The sequence below is a fragment of the Vigna angularis genome, chromosome 1 (genome assembly GCF_016808095.1).
Source record: "Vigna angularis cultivar LongXiaoDou No.4 chromosome 1, ASM1680809v1, whole genome shotgun sequence".
Classification (NCBI taxonomy): domain Eukaryota; kingdom Viridiplantae; phylum Streptophyta; class Magnoliopsida; order Fabales; family Fabaceae; genus Vigna; species Vigna angularis.
The window spans coordinates 64620867-64638041 of NC_068970.1; the positions used below are offsets into that span (position 1 = coordinate 64620867).

The following is a 17175-nucleotide window of genomic DNA, read 5'->3' on the forward strand; positions in this document are numbered from 1 at the left end:
ATATATATATATATATATATATATATATATATATATATATATATATATATATATATATATATATATATATATATATATATATATATATATATATGTGTGTGTGTGTGTGTGTGAACGGTTTTATGCTTTCAGAAATCAGAAAGTTACGAAGCCTCTTCCAAACGAATGAAATCCCACGAATAAAGAAGGAGAGATAAAAGAAAGAGAACATTTTAACTTTAAAATCCATAAGATAATAATTTTTAATAACAAAATATATATAATTTCTGGTGTAGTTTTCATGACAAGGGAGCGAGTAACTTCTCTAGCAGCATCTTGCTTCGCAGGACTCACAAGGACCACTAATTAGAAATGTAGAAGATGCTCCAATGCTTTGAAATGGATACTTCTCAGAACAAAAGTACCTTTGCATTAACTTTAGTAAAGTGGACGAAGTGGGAAATGAAGTGTTGCCTACAAATTAACTTCAAGAGTTTCCACCTATAAATTAAAGTAAAAGGCAATGCAACTCATCCAATTGGAAGTAAAACTAAAATATATTTTAAAGGAAAAGCACAATATATTTTTGAAAAGGAAGGGACTAAGCAAAACTTGATCTGAACACATATAAATATAAAGGCCAACACGATGCTATGTAATAGGCAAAAAATGGAAGATTGACATTAAGGTGAATGAAGGACAGGAGATAAAAATTTCAGACGTAAATAAATTGTATAAAAACAATATATAATAATAAATTTAATCTAACCAAACATTTCAACTTCTTATACTTAAACATTAATCTAACCAAACCTAGTTTGTAGTTGAGAAATTGACTTTTTATTCGTATTGATATTTATGAAAATGAATTTTATAATTCAGAGTCAGCTGTTTAATTATATACTTTTCTACTATTCTAACAATCTAAAACCAATTACTAATGTGAATTATTTGACTGTTTAACATCTTGTAGTATTTGAAATTATCAAAGAGATAAAAAAAATGAGCCAATTTGGTGTTGTTAATTAATTATTGTGACTGAGATTATTTTGTTAATTTGGTGTTGTTAAAAAAAACTGAGATCATTTTGTTTTTCATATTTGAATTATGAATGTTTTAAAAAAATTATTGTAATTGTTTTAACTATTTGTTAGCTGAATTGTTTTAACATGTTTTCGTGGGCTATGATATCGTGAGGTTTTATTACGTTAATTATTATTTCGATTTATTAGCTATATAAACATTTAAATATGGAAAGGAATATTTTGACAACCAGTTTTTCACATTATTGTAGCAGTTTAACAAATAATAATAAAACATTAAAATATATTATTTAATTAAATATAAATTAAATTATTAAATAAAAAAATTAGTAAAATTTATTGTAATAATAAACAAGTTTTGACGTAGGTAGTTTTGGCAATTACTTTAATAGCTGAAAATAATATCTGTAACAATTTTTAACAACCACAAATTACATCTTAAATAGTAAAAAATTAGCATTTTTTAGTTTATGTATAATAGAATTTCAACAAATAAAATTAAAAAATCTCCCGCATTAATAATTTATTTACCATTTTTATATAATTTATTTTGACAATAAAGACATATAATTGATATTGAGTTTTTAATTTAAAAAATCTGAAGACCTTATATATTATATGTATGAATGGTTTTGTGCTTGACTCAGAAAAAATATGTGTATCAGATAAGACACGTCCGATATATCAGTATTTTTATTTGGAAAATAATAGTATACCATAATTATATACATATCGAAAAATATATAATTCTTAAAAAGATATTAAATATATATGATTATTATTGTATCAATTTAAATTTAAACTGAATATGTTAAAATTATTAATATAAAAAATTATTAGATATTGTAATAATAAAAATATTATTATTTTACAAATCAGATATTTTATTGATAAAAAGATAAAATATTTTTAAATAGTAGATATCAATACGTGTTTGATAAATTTATTTTTATGCTTATGGAATAAGGAATCAGAAACTTACAAAGCCTCTCAAAACTAAGACACGAATAAGACGAGAGAATGCAACTGAGAAATCATAAGATAATTAATGAAGACCTTCTTAATAGGAGTCTTTAAACCTATATCCAAATAATTATAAATTCAAATAAACTGTCTTCGACTTTACTGTCTAACTACAATTATAAAGAATTAACCATCACACTCTAGTAGCTTTTATAAGTCACTGCTCAAATGAAACAAGTGTCTCAAAGTGAATAAACGAAGAACAACAACAAATAACTTCTTATCATCTTCAGTCATCCAAGTTAACCAATAAACAATTTTATGGTTTTACAGCTCCATGCACAATCCAAATACAATGATATGATATTCAATTGGCAGAAACATTTTCCCATTTACGAATTACCCTTGCAAATGCAGCTCCTCAAGATTTCATAATGCCTTCGCTGCAAATGAAAGCCAAAATATGCTAAAGAAATTAAAATGAAGAGTTTCAAGAAAATGTAACTTTGGGACAACGGAGCAACTCAACTTACGTCCAAATCAAACTATATCTAACAATAACTTACAAATCAAACTATATCTAACAATAACTTACAAATCTTGTCTGAACGAACCCACCTGTAAAATGCCATTAAAAATGTAAATAAAAACAAAATAAATTAAAAATGAGAAATTCATAATAAAAGTTTAACGTTTTGAAATTTTGTAATTAATAAGTATTGGTTATAAGCCACACTCACCAACGGAAGATCAATTAGCAGAACACTAAGTAGCTTTCTGCCTTCCTCTTCCTATCTTCCTTTGTTTCCCTTCAAGACTCTGTAACATTGCTTCCGCTTCTATAAAGAGGGCATATGCCGCATTCTTTTATTGTGACAACTGATTTGAACTCTCCCACAACTGAGTCGTAATTTGGCCACCGAAAGTCAAAATCAAGCGGATTGATCTCAAAAGTGAAGCTGCTAGCATCACAGAGTCTAAGGCTCATGCTGCTCGTCTTTAGGGACTCCAAGTTAAATTTCCACATGAATGTGTGATCTTGATCAATAGGTCTCTCTTCACCATTCCATTTGAAATAGCTTTTTAACAAATCATTATTTGGAATAATGTGTGTGCCACCGTCATCAGATTCAAATTTTAGGCTGTAACTAAAATAACCACGTCTAGCTTCAATATCATTCGTATCTAACAGTCCAAAAACAACACACAAAGCGAAACCAATGACCCTATCATCGTTGCAGAAGCTTAAATCTTCATTTATAGTCACTGAACGTCCCTTGCCACGAAAACGAAACCAATGAGGAATTGCACTCCCTGAAAAACAGAAAAACACAGACCTATATGCATCGTTGCTCATCCTAAGCCTTGCATCCTCCTCAATGTTAGCACGAGCACCCGAATCCAGTTGTTGAGCATTGGTCAAATGAAAATTGAAGAAACTCTCTTTGGAATTTGAGAGGTTTTGAACAAGAGAATTTGACCTCACTTGTCTAATGGATGGGCAATCCAATGCCACCAGTTGTTTTAGAAACGTTGGAATCTTTGGGATGCATTCAAGATTTTTGCAGCCACTCAAATCAAGTGATTTCAAGCTTGTAAGATTAGCAATGCTTTCCGGAAGGTTCACGATTCCACTCTCACTCAGTGACAGTTCCATTAATGACGACAGGCTACCAATGTGTGTTGGGATTTCTGTTAATTTGGCACATCCCGAACAATCAAGTTTACAGAGATGCTTTAGATTGACAATAGAGTTTGGGAGTAATTCGAGATCCCTGCATTTGTTGAGCTGCAGGGATCGAAGATTAATCAAATTGCCAAATGAGGAAGGCAGATCTTTGATAGCCGTTTCTGTTAAGTTTATGTGAGCAAAAGTTTGTGCCTGCTCCGTGATCTCTGGGAAGGTCTTCAACTTTAAGCAACCACACAAATCAAGTTTCCTCAACTTCAAATTGAAAATGGTACTTGGAAAAGTTTGAAGTGATTTACAGTAGGTAAGGTCTAATTTGCATAGTCTGGTGAGGCTTCCAATGGAAGATGGAATAATCTCAAGATTCTTGCAATCTCGCAAACTCAGTTGTTCAAGCCCTACCAGACGCCACAAGGATGAAGGTAGTGCCTGTATGGCTGTGCCGTCTAAGATGAGAACCGCTAGACCTTCCACCGTGTCCTCAATTTCGGGGAAATTTTCCAATTTTAAGCAAAGACAGAGACAAAGTTGCTTCAGGAATTTCGTCTCAGAAAGGTCACATGGGAAGGTTGTAAGGGAAGAACAGTTAAAGAAATTTATGAAACAGAGCTTCTTGAGACTTGGAAAGTTTAAAGGCACACCTTCTTCGAGTTCTGTCGACAATGTATGACTTTGTTCATATATATTATTATCAGTCACTTCGTTTTCTTCTTCCTCATATCTGTCGAAAATAATTGAGAAAATGTCACTGCAAGTTGAGAAATAATCATATACAGCCCTCTCCGGAATATAACTTGATCTTAAGAAAGTTCTACGTTGATACTTCGGTTCCTCACGAGGGAATATTGAGAAAGTTTCACGTTGACGCTTCAGTTTCACATGAGGTTGACCGATGGAAAACATCTCAAGCTTGTCACACCCGGAAAAAAGAATCAATCCTGGTGATGTGGATAGAATATTGCTGGGAACAGTTACACTCTTCAAATTCAAACATGAATCTAAACATAAACAACTGAGCTTGCTGAGTAATATGGAAGAGTAAACTTTAATCAACTTTGGACAATCACTGAAAATTATTTCTTCAATATTTGGTGACAGATAAAGGTCTGGTATCCCGGTGAGTTTCTGAGAACCACTCAGATTGAGCCTTTTCAATTTCGGTAAATTCTGCTACAAAGGTAAATGAATCAAGTAACAAAGAAAAACTAATATAAAGTTTTAAGCTAATTTTAGCTATTTTTCTTCAGTAAACTTTTAGTTACATTATCTATTGCGTTTATAAATATCACTTTTGAAAAAACACAGGACTAAGAAAATTATGTTGGCTATATATTTGGTAGTTATTATAAAAATTCAGTAAATTTAGCATGTTTTGTTCCCTACCTAAAATTACATCCTAATAATTTCAACCTAGACTTATTATATATATTGATAAAACTGATGACAGTAATTTATAACATATTTCAACTATTTATCTTTATTATCTCATCTCATCTCTCTTCTTTTCTAATAAAAATATATTGCATAAATTTTAAATGAGAGTTACATCACTCTTAATAGAGTTGTAATGTGAATGAGAATGATATTCCTTTATTTATACTGAAGCTATATTACAATAGAAAAAAGTTAGATCAATTAAGTTTAAGTATGTTATGCATTTAAATATTTAAACGAGTTTTTATTAAAAAAATATATAATCTAGTTGTACTTAAATTTTTGTTTATTTTTCTTTTAATTAACGGCGTGATATGAATGTTTTTTTGGCTTACTTCTCAAAATATTATTAATAATTTTTTTACTAATTATTTACATGGGTTTATCAATTTATTTTTATTTTATTTTAAAATATTATATCAAAGATAAAATATGAATACAAAGTACTCTAAATGATGAAATCCATTTAATATTTTTTAATGATATAATTTATACCTTTTACAAATGATGAAAATTATAAAAAATGAACCAAATTATAACAAATTCCATTTTATTTATTATAACTACTCTTACCATTAAAATTATTATATACTATTTTAAAATTATACTTACTATCTTAGAAAAGTTAAATAATTACTATTGATTCTACTCATTCTTAGTTTTTGTTGGTGAAATCTTGATTATGAGATAATATCACTTAAACTTCAAGGATAGTTGGTATGCAAAAGATATCAAGACATCTTTAATCCAAAATTTTATAGTAACATATCTGTGAGTTTTTCTTCTCATATTGTTATCTTACTATTTTTTTTTATATATAATAAGACTTTCAACTTACTTTAAATTTTTAACTAATGATACAGTGTATTTTTTATCAACACCTAATTTTGGATGAATAAAGTTTTTTCTTAAATAAAAAATTTTAAAAAAATGTTATTTATTTTATTATTTGTACCCCTAGTTTAACTATTTCAAAACCCTATTCTTTCATTTTTCATTTTTACGGATCACTCTAATAGATTAACTAATCCAACACATTTTTTCACTCTAATAGATTAACTAATCCAACACATTTTTTCATCCTTATCACTATTTTTTCTTTTCTCACCTCTTACCCTCCAGATAGATCATCACCACATCGTCTTTTTCTTTTATCTAATTTCTCTACTCACTTTTTATATTAATTTTTTCATTTATTTTTCTCTTAACTTTTTCTATTCACTTTTTTAAATTATATTTTATTTTATTTTATTTCTCCATTCAATTTTTATATTAATTCTTTCTTTTATTTTTCACAATAACTTTTTCTATTCACATTTTTAAATTATATTTTATTTCATCTAATTTCTCCACTCACTTTTTATATTAATTCATTCATTTATTTTCCACATTAACTTTTTCTATTCCCTTTTTTAAATTACATTTTATTTCACTTAATTTCTTTACCCACTTTTTATATTAATTCTTTCACTTATTTTTTACACTAATTTTTTCTAAATTATATTTTCTTTCACCTAATTTCTTCACCCACTTTTTTATATTAATTCTTTCACTTATTTTCCACATTAACCTTTTCTATTCACTTTTTTAAATTATATTTTATTTCACCTAATTTTTCTACCCATTTTCTATATTAATTCTTTCACTTATTATTCACACTAAATTTTTCTATTCATTTTTTAAATTATATTTTATTTCACTTAATTTCTCCACTCACTTTTTATATTAATTCTTTTATTTATTTTTCACACTAACTTTTCTTCCACTCCTTTTTTTTTAAATTATATTTTATTCATCCACTTTCTTTGCTCATATATCTGTAAATACCAATATTTCCATCTTACACAACACACGCATCCCTTCTTTCCCACACCACCACTCATTTCCAATGTCTTCGGAATCTCGTAACTTTTAACATTCTCCATTTTCTTTCTCCATACAAAACCGTCATCTAACACTACAATATTATGCACAATCACATCACCATTTTCATCTCATAAAACCTCTATTTTCCATTACATCTCATTTCAAAAATAATTTCTTTTAGTTTGAATTATGCTTTTAGGCTTTTTTTTCTTTAGCATTCTCATTATTTTTCCTATTTTTATTTTACATATTCACTCATAAACCATTTTCTTGTTTTAAATAGAAATTATAAAAATATTGATTGTCATAAAGTCTCGAATTTAATTCATAATTTTATAATAACTTGTAAAAATACTAATTGTCATGTCTCATGTTTTCTTGATAAATAAATTTTTCATAATAATTTTAAGAATATTAATTATCATGTTAAATCTCAAATTTGGATAGATAATTAAAATTTTCATAATATTTTTAAAATGTTATTGATTATCAAATCGGATTTATTTTAAAAATGTTATTTTGAAAATTTCTGTAAATAATTTTCAAAATCAATTTCAATGAACAATTTTCCAAAAACATTTTTCAAATCGAGTTTTATTAAAAAAATATTTTTTTGTTCTGTAAGATTGTTATTTTCAAGAAAAATAACTATTTTGAAAATCATATCAACTCTGTATACTTAATTAAAGGTATTGTTTTCGAACATGGATGCTAATAACTTTCCTTCGGACATACATAGTAAGGTGCTAATAACTTTCCTAAGCGTAACGGATTCCCAGAGTCATAATCCTGATTCACAGGTTATATCTTATTTTGTGGTTTTCTCTTGTAGTTTTCTCATAAAAAATTATGGTGGCAACTCCCAATATCTATTTTCAAAAGTTTTTATACTGTTGGTTGTCACATCGCAATCCCGCCGATTGTGACATTTCTGAAGCTTATTAGATATTACAAGTAGAATTACTAAAGGGTTTCAGCAAGGGAAATGTTGAAGTTTCTCTCTCCTCTAGATATATTCATTTAAGCTATAAAAGGTTGATAGAGTAAGAGAGAGTCATATTAGTTTTCTCTTATTTGGAATTGTTAACTCAAATGATATGATAATTGAAGTAAAGAAATAGTCCTTTAGGTTAGAAAATGAGATTATTATAGCGAGTTAAACTCTTAAGATTTTGAGTTGGAAGTGGTGTCGATCTCTTACATGGATTGGATTCAAGTTTCATAGGTGTTGTGTCTCCCTTGTAAATTCTTTGCTTAAAAGATCAATTAGTGGTATTGGAGCTTATGGTTAGTTGTATTGACATATGAGTACAATATGGTTCCTTTAACGAAAGTCTTCCTTATGAAGGGTTCAAGTAAGTGTGTCTCTTTAAGTTAAAAGACAATCCAATTAAGGGGAACACGTCGTTGAGAATATTTTTTCTCGAAGGGAGTGTTCAATGTAGAAGGAAATCACCAATGAAGGAGATATTGTTGAGATTGCAAGTGTAAATCTAAATCTTACATTGGATAGAGAAAAAGTTGAACACCTTATAAAATAGAAGACCCATAAATTCATTGTCTTAGTGGTGGTATTAATCTTTTATGTGGGTTGAACTTGGGTCGTTGTTTCTTTCTAGTGAATTGTTCCCTTAAAAAACATGTCAACTCACCTAAAGAATCTAATTCTATGTGTGAAATGGTTTTGTGATGATTTATCCAAGAGTTTTGTATATATGAAAGTGATAATGATAATGATGATAAGATACATGAATATGTATAACAAGTATATGATATACATGGTGTTATATATATTGTATGTGATATCACATAACATGACACAAAATAAAATATAAAAAATAAGGTGGGTTTGTACCTAGTTTTATCTTATAATATAATCATACCTCTGTATGTTCAGGTATTAAGCATAATTATTATTGTTTCAATTTCGATCTAATATAATCATATAAGAATGAAACATCATACAAGACAACATCGAGAGATATATCTATCATCAATAATATGGGTACAATACAATAATGGACCACAAAGACGAAATGCATCAAACAAATGTATCTTCTACATTTTTGATTTATAATTATCTTTGAGTGGTTCTAATAAAAGAAGTATCATAACGGGCAGAAAGGAATTGCCAATGAAAACATGTAGATATATAGTACAGAAAAATATGTGTAATAAGTTTAGAACATAAAGGAATATAGATAACCAGAAAAACCTGATCTCCTTCCCAAAGTTGTTCAAGATGGCAGTTTGGCATTTCGAGTCTCACTAGATTTTCTGGGTAAAAGTTCGGTGGTAAAGATCTTTGAGGGAAACCGGTCCAATAAAGAATCTTTAAAGTGTCTGGAAGACCTACAAGAGATGATTCACGAAACACTTTTGTTTCATTTATATCAGTAGAATAATATAGCATAAGCATCCTAAGATTGTTCATCACTTCGAAAGTTTGTGCATGTACTTCAACTTCTTCCATTTTTCCCACATCTACTAATATACTTTGTATTGCATCTGACCCCTGAAAGTAAATCAATGCAATTAGAAAAAGAAACTAAATATGAACTATTGCATTGCAAGCTATTTAATAATAACTCAATGGTCATCAATTTATCATAAATTAAATCCATTTGACTCTTTGGATTGAGAAACAATAGAACATACCTTGTTCTTACTTAAAACCTCATGAATTTCATCAACTTTCAACAATCGACTGCGTTTTCCAGGATGTTGTGGACACTCTTTACGAATAATTTCTTGACCCATATCTTGTATTAGATCGTGCATCATAATTCTACCGTCCAAGACAGATATTAGACATTTATCTTTGAGAACATCAATTCCAATTAAAGAAGAGAAACCACAATCTTCTAGTCTTTCTGCAACCACAATTTCCTCATGTCCTCTGTAAAAGCAAGCCATATCAAGAAATATATTTTTCTGCTCCTCATCAAGCTCATCATAACTTAATTTTAATACATTGAAAATATCAAGATCTTGGCACTTCTCCAACTTTTGCAACTGACTTTCCCATACTTCTGTTTCTCTATCATAAAGTAATGAACCCACAACTTGGAGAGCTAATGGAATTCCTTTTGCATATCTCAACATCTCTATTGACAAGTTCATGTAAGCATTTGCTTTTGAAGAATTTTGTTTAAAAGCATGCCAATTAAAAAGTTGTAGAGAATCAAGATAATTCAACTCCTTAACTTCGTAGATGTCATCAGCTCCAGCATTCTTTAACACTTGTCCGTCTCTACTGGTTATAATGATTCTACTGCCTTGTCCAAAACTATCAAGCCTTCCTACCAATTGTTTAACTTTAACTGAATCGGTAACATCATCAAGAATGATGAGAATCCTCATTCGTTTAAGTCTATCACTGTAGTATAAACTGGGGGATGGTACTTCATTTAGAAGCTCAGACATATATTTTTTTCTGACAGTGTCTATTCCATCTCTTTCTATTTTTTTCTGAGTGTCTAAAACAAGGCTTCTGGAATCAAATTGCATTGCCAATTTGTAATATATTTGTTCAGAAATTGTAGTCTTTCCTATTCCTCCCATGCCACGAATTCCTATGATTCGAATATCTGATGACTCAAAATGCATCAAGAACCGAATTTTTTCAATATGTTTTTCAATGCCGATAATTCCTTGATCATAACTAATGGAATCAAGATTCAATTTTTTCAAAATATCTTTCACAATTTGTTCAAGAAGTGTGTTTTCTGACCTGACAGATAATTTGGAAAATAAAGTTTTAGTATTCAAGCACAAAGCTAAACTAAACTAAAGACAAATTCAAAAGAGTGAACACCATTTAAAGAGATGATCAATGTAAGTATACGAACATTATCTTCATATATTAGCTTGGTTGGTTTAAAAGTTGCAAATCAAGATCGCAAAAGTTCTACAGTAACTGTTTGTGATTTTAGATACTGGATAACAGACTTGTACAAAGTTAAACTATAACAAAGTGATATGATCAAATCCACGACCGATTAAGAGAAAGAAAAAAAAACACTTAAACTATGATGAGATCAACAGATTTTAGTAAATGAAAAGAGATTCTGAATATCTGAAAAGTGGATGTAAGAAATATAATGACCTGATAACGTTTGAATCCCAACCGGAGAGTCCAGCAGCTTCGGTTAGAGCATCCTTCCATCCTTGCACTTTGTCCATGTCGTCCTTAAACCGCTGTTCATACTCTTCGAAAGCTGCTTTGTATCTTTTTTCCTGCTTCCTGACAGTTGATGGATCCACTTTGTAGAAAATCGGTATCACGTCTCTTCTATATCTCTTCTTGCAGTTTAGTATACTAGACAGTTCATTCAAGCACCACGTCGAAGATGCATAGTTTTCGGAGAAAACAAGGACATAGATCTTTGATTCTTCTATCGCAGTTTGGAGTGCAGGCGAAATTTCTTCGCCCTTTTGTTCTCTCTCATCAATATATGCTTCGATGTGGTTCCTGTGCAGCGCTGCGTGAAGGTGACTGACGAAGTTGTGACGTGTGTCTTCCCCCCTGAAGCTGAGAAACACATCATACTTAGTGGGAGAAGTGGGCACAGCCAATGACGAAGAACTCTCTGCCATTGGAATCAATTATCTCTCCTTTCTCTTACTGCAGCGGAAGAAGAGTGAGTTTGTGAACAGAAAAATTATCTAGCTGTTAGTTTTTGGAAAAGTTAGAACGCTACAAGACGAGATTGGCACAGGATTTTCTTCTGCTAAATGCGAATAAACCTTGTGAACAAAAAGTAGTCAAAAGATAATAAAGCATGAGTCATGAGTCATCCACTACAGCAACTAGACAAAAGAAAATAAAGCATGAGTCATCATCCACTGCAGCAACTAGACAAAAAGAGAAATATTCAGTCAATTGAAGACTCAATAATTTACATAATAATAATGGAATCTAAATTTATATCTTTGATAGGCAGTGAAACTTACGGCCTTCGCTGAAAATGAAAGCCAAATATGCTAAAGAAGTTAACGAAGCAGATAAATGAAGAGTTTCAAGAAAATACAACTTTGGGACAACGGATCAACCCAACGTCGACATCAAACTATATCTTAGAAATCTTGTCAACTACTGAAGGAACCCACCTGCAAAATGCCATTGAAAATGTAAATAAAATAAAAATTAAAAATGAGAAATTCATAATAAAAGTTGAACGTTTTGAAACTTGTAATTATCGAGTATTGGTTATAAGCCACACTCACCAACGGAATACAAATCAGCAGAAGACCAAGAGACTAGCCCACTAAGTACCATTTTGCCTTTCTCTTTCTATCTTCCTTTCTTTCCCTTTAAGTTAACGAAGCCCGTACTTAAGAGTTTCAAAAAAATGCAATTTGGGACAACAGAGCAACCAACTTACGTCCACATCAAACTATATCTAACAATAACTTAAATGAAACAAAATAAATTAAAAATGAGAAATTCATAATAAAAGTTGAACTTAATTAACAAGTATTGGTGATAAGCCACACTCACCAATGGAAGACCAATTAGCAGAAGAGCAAGAGACTAGCCGACTAAGTAGCTTTCGGCCTTCCTCTTCCGATCTTTCTTTGTTTTCCTTGAAGACTGTCCAACATTGCTTCCGCTTCTATAAAGAGGGCATAAGCCGCATTTTTTTATTGTCACAGCTGATTGGTACTGCACTAGTCTGCGACCTGGAGGATGCAACGGATTGGGCTGGGTACAGTTCAATTAAAAACCATCAACTATAGTCTTTCTATACTGTTTTGTATTTAAAAAACTTAAACTATTTTTACTAAAAACTAATTATACTGTTTAACAATTCAAGTTTAAAAATACTGAATTTATTATACAGTTAACTGTTAATTGGGGTTAACTGGAGTTTAGGTCATCTGACTCAATTTTTTCCCAATTGGTCGCCGCTGAAACCTTGTCACTGCCATAGCCAAACTGTCAAAGGCTCTACCACCATCGTCGAAGGTTTTCCGCAGTCGAAGGCTCATCACCCCCACAAGGTTTTTCCGCTCTCTAACTTTGCCGCCGAACTATTGCAGGCTCTACCATCATTTCACTCTAAGGTACGAATGTTTTTTCATTTCTCTTTGAAAAGGTATAAATTAAATTGGAAAGCGATGCACTTTGGTGTTTGTCTTGAGAGAACTATTAGATATTGTGGGAGCTTTAATTGTTTAGAAAAATTTAATTTTATTTGATTTTTTTGGATAAGGTAGATTCTATGAAATGAAAGGTGTATTTGGTTTAGATGCATGACATACCTTTGTACAATTAACTAGAGAATATTACTCAAAGATGCAGTTCCTCATATATTTCGCTAATTTGGATTTGTGAATGATGAGTTGGGTTTGAATATGAAAATCCAACTCCTGCTGGTAAAGTGATGCCTCTAGTGTCAAACAGACCATGCTCTCATTCAAACTTATTTCCTTACACCACAATTACCATGCATAGTGGATATATTGAAGCTTGGTTATAAAGATTACCACTTTATAAGGAGGAAATATTCTTTAATGCAAACAGAAGAAATATAAACAATCAATGACAATTTTGTACTTTTGGGCAAAGTTTGACAGATACTGCTTGACCAAAAAGGCCTAAAGCTGTTAGATATATATAAACTGAATTTGTGAATAATAAATTCTAAAGCATCCAACACGACAAGAACTATTAGATATAGAAGATAATGTTTAGTTAGATTAAGAAAATAAAACCAATATAACTCTAGCATAATGTTCTTATATTTAGCATTTCTACAGTAGTCTTCTACTCATTAATATTTTTCATTCATGCTTTTGGGTCTAAACAAGAACATTTAAAGTTATCTTTTTTGTTAACTCACAATTTAAATCAAACTTATCCAAAGTGAAATTTATGAACTTTGTTTCATTTATGGATTTAAGTAATGTACCAAGCCTTGTTTCACTTTGTCTCACTTTCCAATTAGACTAAGCACTCTTATATACACTTGTGTCAGACCAATCATGTTTAAGTTGAACATTTAGAGTTTGATTGAATGTCCCTTCATGGTTTATGAACATAAAGTGTTACTGAAGTTTTAGAAATTGTTTTGCTTGGCTGAACCGTGAGCAGTGTAAGCTGCAGAATCCTTCTTAAGTCTCACTGAAAATTTTACATTTTCATTTATGAAGTAATATTTAGAAGTATTATAATTAACTGAAAATAGTAGAAGCACTGAGATTTGAATGTACATTTGGTTTGGGTTTTGTTGAAAGTTGAATTGAATAATGAAGGTAGGAGAGTTTGTTGAGAGTTATCTCATATATAATAGAATGCAGAGCAGATTATAATTAGTGCAACTCTCTGCAGAATTAAATGAAGTCACAGGGAGTAATGAGATGAAACAATGATAATATGAAAATGGGGTGGGCTACATAGGAGATAGATTGATGTAGTGTAACATATTGAAAGGTATATATAGTGTTAATGTGTATGAATGGTAAGTCTGCATGGTGGTGGCTTAAACAAATTCTTCGTCCCTTAAAAAGTATAAGTTAATATATATATATATATATATATATATATATATATATATATATATATATATATATATATATACTTTTCACTGAGCTAGTTGAGATTTTACATTTATTCTGATGAATACTTGGCATAGGTGGTGATGCATTGGAGTCTCTGGTGCTGCATTCTTTTGGTATTGGATGAAGTTGATGAATTCTTGTCTTTCAATTCCCAGTAAGACATGCATCGGATATTGAAGCATGTATGGAGGAGATCAAGTGCAGAGCTCAAATTCATTATGCACATTCTTACTTTAGATTTAGCTTTCGCATTGTTTAGAGTGTTTCTAATTGCCAATGATAACGGTTAATTCTAATTGTAGTTAGTAGTGTATGGTTTGTATTGTAGAAGTGTCCAATACTTTAACAGCAGTGCCAAAACATTCCATTAGTTTGAGTTAAAACAGTTTACTAAACTAAACTATAGTTAACTAAAAAAATACTTAGCTCAGTTCAATTAACTTAACTATCTTTTAGTTCAGTACAATTTTCATAAACTGATTTATAGTTTTAACTATAAATTTGTACAGTGCAGTGTACTATAGGCCAGTTTGCCCACCCCTAATGAAACTCATCCCTTTTAGCCGTTAGCATCCTTAAACACTACCACCGTCACATTATTTCTACACTGATCTTTTAATTATTTTAAAATATTATATCCCAATCAATATGTAACATCAAACCTTCCAAAAAAAGAAAAGGTAGAATTTATACTATTCTACAAAATTTTACAAGTGGTTAATGTTCTTTACTCCATGATAAAAAAAACTACGTGAATAATGCTTAAGTATTTAATATTGTTATATTTAGTTTTTAATAAATAAAAAATTCATATGTAGTCCCTAAATGAATGGATATATTTTACTAATCTCAATACCAAGAAATTTCCAATACCTAACTAAACTATTTAACATAATTTTTATCACTTAAAAAATTATTTACATAATTTCTTATTTTAGGAACTGTGAGAGAGCATATATTACTTTTAGGATGAAATTGATTGATTAATTATTTATTTAATAATTTTTCATCAATATTTTAAATGGAATAGCTTTATCTCTTCTCCCTCATTATTTCATCCATAGCAGATTGATTCCAAAAACTTGTTCAAGAATTCGGAGTTTGATTCCATAAAATCAATCACTTGTTGGAAAATTATGGAAGAATGTGTAGAAAGATATAAAATGATTGTTTAAAGAGAAATATTAGCAAATTTTAAATATATTCTTGATTATTAATTGAATTTATGGAAATTAAAAAGGAATTGTAGGTCACCACCCTTCCACTTTTTTTATTTTAATGATATCAACTCATAACTTTACAATTCTACTCATTCAATTTTAAGCAATAACAAAAAATACGTCAGAAGAAGTGTGTTTATGAATTTTGTGTTAACTCTCATTATATTTTAAACTTAAATATAGTTTTATTCTTCATAATTTTACGTATGAATAATTTTAATTTTTATGTATATTAGATATACATATATAAATTTTAAGTCTCTAAAATCAAACAATTTTAATTCATTAAATAGGCTATGTGAGTGATAAACATGCACCATATTTTACTAACTCAATTACTTATGAACATTAAACTAAAAATGCTTAATTTTTTTAAAAAAATCAAAACTAAATCTATAATCTAATTTTTTTGAGACTAAAATTTTACATTTGGAATTATAGAAACTAAAAGTGAATTTAAGCCAAAATTTTAATATTTTACTTTGAATAATTTTGTATTTTTTCACAATCTTTATTACAACATTCTTAATATGTATTAAATATAACACATTCATGAAACTATCAAGACTAAAAAATTAAGCCTAAATTTTAATATTTTAATTTGAGTCATTTTATATTTTTCTCACATTTTCTTACAATGTTCTTAAAATGTATTAAACATAATAGAAGAAATAAAAAAAAGTATGGCAATAAAATTTAAAAGTATCAAACAAACATTTTCCATTTGCGAATTACCCTTATGCAGCTCTTCAAGATTTCATAATCCTTCGCTGCAAATGAAAGCCAAATATGCTAAAGTTAACGAAGCCGATGAATGAACAGTTTCAAGAAAATGCAACTTTGGGACAACGGAGCAACCCAACTTACGTCCACATAAAACTCTATCTAACAATAACTTACAAATCTGGTCAGCTACGGAACGAACCCACCTTGAAAATGTAAATAAAATAAATTAAATTAAAAATGAGAAATTCATAATAAAAGTTAAACGTTTTGAAACTTGTAATTAACAAATATTGGTGATAAGCCATACTCACCAACGGAAGACCAATTAGCAAAAGAGCAAGAGACTAGCCCACTAAATAGCTTTCGGCCTTCCACTTCTTATCTTCCTTTGTTTCCCTTGAAGACTCTCCAACATTGCTTCCGCTTCTATAAAGAGGACACATTCCGCATTCTTTTATTGTGACAACTGATTTTAACTCATTCACAACTGAGTCGTAATCTGGCTACTGAAAGTCATAATCATACGGACTGATCTCAAAAGTGAAGCTGCTAGCATCACATAGCCTAAGGCTCATGCCACTCGTCTTCAGGGGCTCCAAGTTAAATTTCCACAGGAATGTGTGATCTTGATTGACAACTCTGTCTTCACCATTCCATTTGAAATAGTTGTTTAGCACATCATTATTTG

The 17175-nt window shown here is 29.8% G+C and overlaps 2 protein-coding genes and 1 long non-coding RNA gene across 9 annotated transcripts; 1 reads left to right on the top strand and 2 right to left on the bottom strand.

The window, feature by feature from the left end:
• Positions 1–2214: 2214 nt before the first annotated feature.
• LOC108328282 (disease resistance protein RPV1) lies at positions 2215–11784 on the bottom strand. 5 transcript variants are annotated; one of them, XR_008247995.1, is made up of 6 exons: positions 11084–11784; positions 9634–10708; positions 9191–9490; positions 2726–4842; positions 2581–2603; positions 2215–2428 (listed from the first exon to the last, which is right to left on the bottom strand). XR_008247995.1 is itself a non-coding variant. In XM_052875250.1 (4 exons), exons 1-4 carry the CDS (start codon positions 11572–11574, stop codon positions 2797–2799), a joined length of 3912 nt encoding a protein of 1303 aa, XP_052731210.1. In that variant the 5' UTR covers positions 11575–11784; the 3' UTR covers positions 2215–2796. The 5 variants fall into 5 exon arrangements, 2 of the variants coding, with proteins under 2 accessions (XP_052731210.1, XP_052731261.1); XR_008248006.1 differs by lacking the exon at positions 2581–2603; XR_008248003.1 differs by having other exon boundaries at positions 2215–2603.
• Positions 11785–12434: 650 nt separating this feature from the next.
• Positions 12435–14988, top strand: LOC108328273 (uncharacterized). 3 transcript variants are annotated; one of them, XR_008248082.1, is made up of 3 exons: positions 12435–12686; positions 12822–13044; positions 14616–14988. XR_008248082.1 is itself a non-coding variant. In XM_052875447.1 (3 exons), exons 1-3 carry the CDS (start codon positions 12668–12670, stop codon positions 14697–14699), a joined length of 294 nt encoding a protein of 97 aa, XP_052731407.1. In that variant the 5' UTR covers positions 12437–12667; the 3' UTR covers positions 14700–14987. The 3 variants fall into 3 exon arrangements, 2 of the variants coding, with proteins under 2 accessions (XP_052731407.1, XP_017417599.1); XM_052875447.1 differs by having other exon boundaries at positions 12437–12686; positions 12854–13044; positions 14616–14987; XM_017562110.2 differs by having other exon boundaries at positions 12437–12686; positions 12912–13044; positions 14616–14985.
• A 1440-nt stretch (positions 14989–16428) lies between these two features.
• On the bottom strand, positions 16429–17175 carry LOC128196021 (uncharacterized). Its single transcript, XR_008248087.1, has 3 exons — positions 16799–17175; positions 16629–16690; positions 16429–16531 (listed from the first exon to the last, which is right to left on the bottom strand). It is a non-coding gene; the product is annotated as an uncharacterized LOC128196021 (long non-coding RNA).

Excerpts from the sequence above, each read along its gene's own strand:
- LOC108328282 (XM_052875250.1), bottom strand. The coding sequence starts at position 11,574 with ATGGCAGAGAGTTCTTCGTCATTGGCTGTGCCCACTTCTCCCACTAAG. Across the intron at positions 10,709-11,083 it reads TGGGATTCAAACGTTATCAG|GTCAGAAAACACACTTCTTG; the intron begins GTCATTATATTT and ends ATTATCTGTCAG. Across the intron at positions 4,843-9,190 it reads AACTTTGGGAAGGAGATCAG|AATTTACCGAAATTGAAAAG; the intron begins GTTTTTCTGGTT and ends CCTTTGTAGCAG.
- LOC108328273 (XM_017562110.2), top strand. The coding sequence starts at position 12,481 with ATGGAAGACCAATTAGCAGAAGAGCAAGAGACTAGCCGACTAAGTAGC. Across the intron at positions 12,687-12,911 it reads GATGCAACGGATTGGGCTGG|CCAAACTGTCAAAGGCTCTA; the intron begins GTACAGTTCAAT and ends TCACTGCCATAG. Across the intron at positions 13,045-14,615 it reads TACCATCATTTCACTCTAAG|GTGGTGATGCATTGGAGTCT; the intron begins GTACGAATGTTT and ends TACTTGGCATAG.